This window comes from Notolepis coatsorum, assembly GCF_963971535.1.
Source record: "Notolepis coatsorum genome assembly, chromosome: 3".
Taxonomy (NCBI): domain Eukaryota; kingdom Metazoa; phylum Chordata; class Actinopteri; order Aulopiformes; family Paralepididae; genus Notolepis; species Notolepis coatsorum.
This window is the reverse complement of record NC_140167.1, coordinates 14,352,500-14,360,470: the sequence shown is the minus strand read 5'-3', so window position 1 is coordinate 14,360,470 and position 7,971 is coordinate 14,352,500. Positions and strand designations below refer to the sequence as shown.

General features: G+C 40.2%; 1 protein-coding gene across 1 annotated transcript in view; it reads right to left on the bottom strand.

Annotated features, from left to right (window-relative positions):
- Window positions 1–3,333: 3,333 nt before the first annotated feature.
- ganc (glucosidase, alpha; neutral C) overlaps window positions 3,334–7,971 on the bottom strand; it is a 35,438-nt gene continuing 30,800 nt past the window's right edge. The window contains exons 24-25 of the mRNA XM_084310428.1: window positions 6,804–6,907; window positions 3,334–3,521 (exon numbers count right to left, since the gene is read on the bottom strand). Coding sequence (XP_084166554.1) covers window positions 3,412–3,521; window positions 6,804–6,907 — 214 coding nt within the window. The 3' untranslated portion in view covers window positions 3,334–3,411. The remainder of the gene's footprint in view (window positions 3,522–6,803; window positions 6,908–7,971) is intronic.

Genomic DNA, 7,971 nt, shown 5'->3' with positions numbered 1-7,971 from the left:
GACGAGCCCCGCATTCCATCATGGAGCAATAGTCAACAGTGGGGCTCAGGGGTTCAGTCACTCAGGCTACGCTACGACAGAGGTACAACAGAGGTACAACAGAGGTACAACAGAGGTAAAACAGAGGTACAACAGAGGTACAACAGAGGTACAACAGAGGTACAACAGAGGTACAACAGAGGTACAACAGAGGTACAACAGAGGTACAACAGAGGAGGTACAACAGAGGTACAACAGAGGTACAACAGAGGTACGACAGAGGTACAACAGAGGTACAACAGAGGTACAACAGAGGTACAACAGAGGTACAACAGAGGTACGACAGAGGTACAACAGAGGTACAACAGAGGTACAACAGAGGTACAACAGAGGTACAACAGAGGTACAACAGAGGTACGACAGAGGTACAACAGAGGTACAACAGAGGTACGACGGAGGTACAACAGAGGTACAACAGAGGTACAACAGAGGTACAACAGAGGTACAACAGAGGTACAACAGAGGTACAACAGAGGTACAACAGAGGTACAACAGAGGTACAACGGAGGTACAACAGAGGTACAACAGAGGTACAACAGAGGTACAACGGAGGTACAACAGAGGTACAACAGAGGTACAACAGAGGTACAACGGAGGTACAACAGAGGTACAACAGAGGTACAACAGAGGTACAACAGAGGTACAACGGAGGTACAACAGAGGTACAACAGAGGTACAACAGAGGTACAACAGAGGTACAACAGAGGTACAACAGAGGTACAACAGAGGTACAACAGAGGTACAACAGAGGTACAACAGAGGTACAACAGAGGTACAACAGAGGTACAACAGAGGTACAACAGAGGTACAACGGAGGTAAAACAGAGGTACAACAGAGGTACAACAGAGGTACAACAGAGGTACAACAGAGGTACAACAGAGGTACAACAGAGGTACAACAGAGGTACAACAGAGGTAAAACAGAGGTACAACAGAGGTACAACAGAGGTACAACGGAGGTACAACAGAGGTACAACAGAGGTACAACAGAGGTACAACAGAGGTACAACAGAGGTACAACAGAGGTACAACAGAGGTACAACAGAGGTACAACAGAGGTACAACAGAGGTACAACAGAGGTACAACAGAGGTACAACAGAGGTACAACAGAGGTACAACAGAGGTAAAACAGTGCCTTCAGACAAACAGCGAGTCTATTCTGAATTATCTTTGAAACAGCCAAACGTAATTACCGTATCGTCTTCATACGACGCCGCCCACACAGCTCGTTGGTCGTGGTTGTCATTTGTACTGATGATAACCTGTTGCTCTATTACAAATCACCAGTAATTTGCCTACCAAGACGCCTGCGACACCGGTGGGATGGAATAGTACTTATAGTCTTTCCATACGGCCGGCGGCATGAATGTTATACGTCACCTGAGAGAACACAAGCTCTCATCTCTATGAATGGATGGAACTCTCTTAACGGTTAACCGTCTGTAGTGTGGTAGTGAAAGGGTTAACCGTCTGTAGTGTGGTAGTGGAAGGGTTAAAGGCCCTTATTGGTACTATCAGCTACCTCCTTATACTACATCATTATTGGAATGGAATTTTGGAACCTATGGAACCTGTTCTAGTGACTGGCTGGTCCTTAACACATTCAGCGCCAGACCCGGGATAAGTCGGGTTAACTCGCCATCGCTTGAGCGCCAAACCCGAGAAAAGTCGGGTTTTAATCATTATTTCTTTTATTGGCTATATCCATTCATAATAAATCCATCCAGCCTGATGTTATCATTGGGAATGGCTCTGAGATCGCAAACAGCCAATACAGCCACCTAACGCCTTGCGGCCGCTATTGCACTCCATTTGAAATGATGTGGTTTGTTTTCTGGGCCGAGCTGTGGCGTGGGGGGACCCCGTTCATGTGCAATGCTGGATAACGTTGGACACACGATCGCGATCAGTATTTGGAATGGCGATCAGATAATTGGATTATTCTTTTTGCAGTACATCATAGACAAGGTAAGGACTATATGTTATCAATCTTGTGTTGATCCGATAATCTTTTCCCCACGATCGCAGCGTGTGTGTGTAATGTATGCCGTTGGTGGCGATCGAAGCCACCAACCCCCCCCCCCCTTTCATGCATGCATGATGAAACATAATACCGATAATCTAGCGTTGATTTCAGATTGATTATTGATCCAGGCGAGAAATGGCACGATTTATAATGAAATGCAGTAAACGCTGTTTCGCGTTGTTTCCCGGGATTACACAGGATCACTCTAAAACTATACTCATATTCACCACGGTATAAAACGGAAATGTATGGATGAAAAAATTATCTGTTTTTTGCATGTTGACCGGAAGAACCTCACTGACAATCGACGATGTTATTAGATCCATAGCTATAATATTTAATATAGTTTTAGCACTGCAAACACCGGAACTTATCCCCATTGAACAACGCGCTGGCACACAGCGGCCATAGCGACCTCTGGCGCTGAACCCTAGCTCATGGAGATTGAGATTCTCCCCTCTGTTGCAGAGTTTAAAACCTTGATCTCCAACCTTTGTCGATCAAGTTGTACGTGTTTTAATTGATTTGTTATCCTTGCTTTTGCCTCGTAAACTAACCTACACTGTAGCACTCAACACTTTGATGAACATTGTTACTCAGCTGATAGAGTTGTGCCCTTCCTGATGGCTTGTCGTACAGAACTTGTAAGTCGCTTTGGATAAAAGCGTCAGCTAAATGACTAAATGTAAATGTAAATGTAATGTCTTGTTGTCTTATTGTTATGATTTTATTTGCTGTGTGATTTTATATGCTTTTATGCTTATTTCCGTATGTAAACTCGACGTGACTGTAAACAAGGGAAACCTCGGTTGCCTTTCGAGTTTAAATAAAGGTTTGAATTTAAATCAAATATATTAGGGCTGGTCGATTAATCGAGTTTCAATTTCACTTGAACTAGACATTTTATTTTGGCTTTCCACGATCATGAAAACAAGATAATCCAGATAAAACAATTATTGTGCCACATGCTGTGTCGCTCTCATTTTGTCTTGTGTTATAAATGCAGCACACCCTTCCTTTACAGCGGTGTGCTCCGCTCCCCCCCCTCAAGCCCAAACATCTTGTGTTGAGAGGGAGAAGGAGCCACGGCGAGTATTTTGAAACATCTTTGGACGACAGAAAGGCAGCCTTTGGTCGAGAAGAAAGGTAAAACAAATTCAGTTGTCATTATATGATAATCTCAAATCAATGAGTAATCGTGTTTAATAATTGTCAATTTCAATAACAAATAATCGTGATTATGATTTTTGCCATAATCAAGCAGCCCTAAGGTCCTTCATCTGAAACATTCAATGTAAGTTTTACATTTTTCCTCACATGAATGATAAATCCGGAAACATGGATTCTAATCTATGTGAATCTCCCAGTCTTCTGTCACTTGAAGCTTCAGGCTCGACACGGTCAGCTTGTGGAGAGCCTCGTCGTACTCGATCCCAGCCGCACTGGCCTCAGCGCCTGGCGACGGAAGAGAATGTAGTTGAGGGTTTGGAATGCTGATGATCTATATACAATTTGTGTTCTTACATTTTTTGTATTGCTCTTTATAGTACCATATCATTTACATTTACATTAGCTGACGCTTTTATCCAAAGCAACTTACAAGTTTTGTACAACAAGACAGCAGGAAGGGTACAACTCTATCTATGTTCATCAAAGTGTTGAGTGCTACAGTGTAGGTTAGTATATTAGGACAAGTGCATGACAGTAAGGTTAGTTAGGGTTAGAGTTTCATTTTTATTTAATTTTTTATAAATTTCAGATAATGATTGAAGAAGTGCGTCTTTAGTCGACGGCGAAAGATTGGACGGGTTTTCGGCTGTACTAACTGTGGTGGGAAGTTCGTTCCACCATTGTGGGGCAAGGACCGAGAATAGGTGACTTCTCTTTCATTCTTTACACATCACTGCTATCATGTAAAGAAAAACATCTAACTCCAATTTTCATGATTTTCATTTAGCTGTACGTGGTATTTAGTTTGTTAATAGCTCTACACATTCTGACAGCCATCACTGATATAGAGTGTTTGGGCAGTAACGTGGGTCTCTCAGAGAGAGAATGGTCTCAACACAATGCACACAATGGTCTAACAAAAATAACAAAAAAATAGTTTTTTAAGCAAATATGAGTTTTAAGAGTTTTAAGCAAATATGTGCTTGAAACAAGTAAAATGATCTGCCAGTGCAGTAAGAAAATCTGTCTTGGCAAGATTTATTGAAATAAGTACAAATATGTAGGGTTCTCTCTCCTGATTGGATAAAGTGGGAAGGGATACCAGAAAATGCATTTTCTGTTTACTGCAGACCGTGCAGAGCTGAGGGACTCGGGGACTCGTGTTACTAACCAGACTATATGGCTGTCAGAATGTAGAGCTATTTAACACTTATTTGACAACTACATATTGCTACGATACATGTGAATGTGTGCTTGTTACATGTGTTACATGTGATATACGTGAACGTGTGCTTGTTACATGTGATACATGTGAAGGTGTGCTTGTTACATGTGATATATGTGAACGTGTGCTTGTTACATGTGTGCTTGTTACATGTGATATATGTGAACGTGTGCTTGTTACATGTGATATATGTGAACGTGTGCTTGTTACATGTGATATATGTGAACGTGTGCTTGTTACATGTGATATACGTGAACGTGTGCTTGTTACATGTGATATACGTGAACGTGTGCTTGTTACATGTGATATACGTGAACGTGTGCTTGTTACATGTGATACATGTGATACATGTGAATGTGTGCTTGTGACATGTGATACATGTGAATGTGTGCTTGTGACATGTGATATATGTCAAGAGTCACTTTATTGTCCCATCAGCTGGGACAATAATGTGAACGTGTGCTTGTTACATGTGATATATGTGATACATGTGAACGTGTGCTTGTTACATGTGATATATGTGAACGTGTGCTTGTTACATGTGATATATGTGAACGTGTGCTTGTTACATGTGATATATGTGAACGTGTGCTTGTTACATGTGATATATGTGAACGTGTGCTTGTTACATGTGATATATGTGAACGTGTGCTTGTTACATGTGATATATGTGAACGTGTGCTTGTTACATGTGATATATGTGATACATGTGAACGTGTGCTTGTTACATGTGATATATGTGATACATGTGAACGTGTGCTTGTTACATGTGATATATGTGATACATGTGAACGTGTGCTTGTTACATGTGATATATGTGATACATGTGAACGTGTGCTTGTTACATGTGATATATGTGAACGTGTGCTTGTTACATGTGATATATGTGAACGTGTGCTTGTTACATGTGATATATGTGAACGTGTGCTTGTTACATGTGATATATGTGATACATGTGAACGTGTGCTTGTTACATGTGATACATGTGAACGTGTGCTTGTTACATGTGATATACGTGAACGTGTGCTTGTTACATGTGATATATGTGATACATGTGAACGTGTGCTTGTTACATGTGATATATGTGATACATGTGAAGGTGTGCTTGTTACATGTGATATATGTGATACATGTGAAGGTGTGCTTGTTACATGTGATATATGTGAACGTGTGCTTGTTACATGTGAGCTTGTTACATGTGATACGCATGAGACACACTCACAATCTTTCCATTTTAATTCTCTGATGATACGTGTGAACAACAGCCATATTACAGTACATGTGATGTCTTATAAATGTAATATGTATTATAATACATATGTATACCAAATGTATTTTAAATGTATTATGTATTATATGTACAATGTATACAAATGTATTCTAAATGTATGTATTCTAAATGTATTATGTATTATAATCCATTATGTATATGTATACGAATGTATTCTAAATGTATGTATTCTAAATGTATTGTGTATTTTATAATCCATATGTATACAAATGTATTCTAAATGTATGTATGTATTATAAATGTATTATGTAATATAATTAGGGATGGGTACCAAATCCGGTACTTTTAAGGGTATCCACCGAATCATGTCGGTACTACCGAGTACCGATTCACGTGAGATCCACCAGTGCCACATTTCGGTAATGCAAAAAAATAAAAAGAAGAATGTGTGCTGCACGTTCACGTCAAAGTTCACGCCACAATACACGCTTACCTAGAATTTGACTTGATTCAACAACAAAGCAGTCGGGGCGATGGCAAGCCGAAAACGGTCACAAGTGTGGTTACAAAGCTAGATGCAGACAACGCTCAACTGCAATATTATATATATTATAAATATGTATACAAATTAGGGATGTTCGATATTATCGGCCTACCGATATTATCGGCCGATATCGGCATTAAAATGTGATATCTGAAAATATCGGTATCGGTTTTCAAAAAAATAACGTTTTTTTTTTTTTTTTTTACATTTCTATAACCTTTATTTACCCAGGCAAGCAAGTAAGAACAAATTCTGATTTTATTTATTGTCAAAAGTATGCATAATGTTGTGTTAATTCCACAACAAGAGATATGTAATGTTAATTACCTGAAATTATAAAATGTTTTGGGGGGGGGGAAACCCTGCATATATCGGTATCGGTTGATATCGGTTGATATCGGTATTGGAAATTAAGAGTTGGACAATATTGGTATCGGTAAAAAAGCCAATATCGAGCATCCCTAATACAAATGTATTCTAAATGTTTTATTCTAAATGTATTATGTATTAAATATTATATTATAGATGTGAATATATGTTGGCTCTGGGGGTGCCAGGGCTACTCACCCGAGACGTGTACGGTCACAGCGGACGGCTTGCTCTTCACTCCCAGGACGGTGATGGACTCCACGACGCAGTCACAGTCGAAGCCTCCGCCCTCCTTAGTATCGCTGAGAAGTGGTGGGAAATCAATCACAAGCCGTTCTGTGTACTGTACTTTCAAAACTGAAACGCAGAAATTAGTAATAGCCCCCGTCTGAAAGGACTTTTATCAAATCTTTAAAGTAATGGTTTCATATCCCATTGACTAGCATTGCTAGCAAGCGGAACAAACACTAAAACAGGAGACTGCTGGAGCTAGTGATCAAGGTCTTAAATTCTGCAATAGAGGGGAGAATCTAAATTCTTAGGGATTGTTAGAGTTCATATCGTCACATATCATCAGGCCAGAGATGCAGCTGAATGACTAAACTACTGCACATGCTCCATCTTCCGGCTTCACAAAGGACACACACACAAGGAGGAGCGTTTACTCCTGGTTACTCCGTTACCATGGCGAGAGGGAGAGTGGGAAGCTGATCAAGAAACGATCGAGGAGGCATCAGGAAATTTCAATGATCTGCCTATTGTAGTTTTTGAGAGATTGAGTGAAGGTGGAGCGACGCATCATGATGTGTAGGTGCACAAAATCAGCACCTTCCACTGCCGATGTTTCTTAGCAGAGAGAATGAATCGTTATGCCTCAATCTGGTAAATTAGTTTAAGATAAGATAATATAAGATATTCCTTTATTGATCCCCTTGGAGAAATTCGGGCATCACTGCAGCATGGGGGGGGGGGTACAGGTATGGGCAGGGTAATAGTAGAAAGACATAAATATAGGCAATCAAATTTGATCTGAATATTACAAAATTGGAGAAAAAATAAACAATGTAAACAATATAATTAACTCTGAATATAAAGATATTAATGTTGCTTTTAATGCAATTAATGTTGCTTTGCGGTGGAATTTCCCTTTAAAAAGGGGGATACATTGCATCACTTGTGTTAACAAGTGAGACGTCTCACACGCTCAAATGACTGGATTGTGCTTAACCCTTTCACTGCCACACTACAGAAGTTTAACCCTTTACTCTGATGTAAGCCAACCGTTCTCCCTCACTGTGGCTCAGACTGTAATCTCTCCAACGGTTACCGTCGGTAGTGTGATAGTAAAGGGTTAACCGTTTGGTAT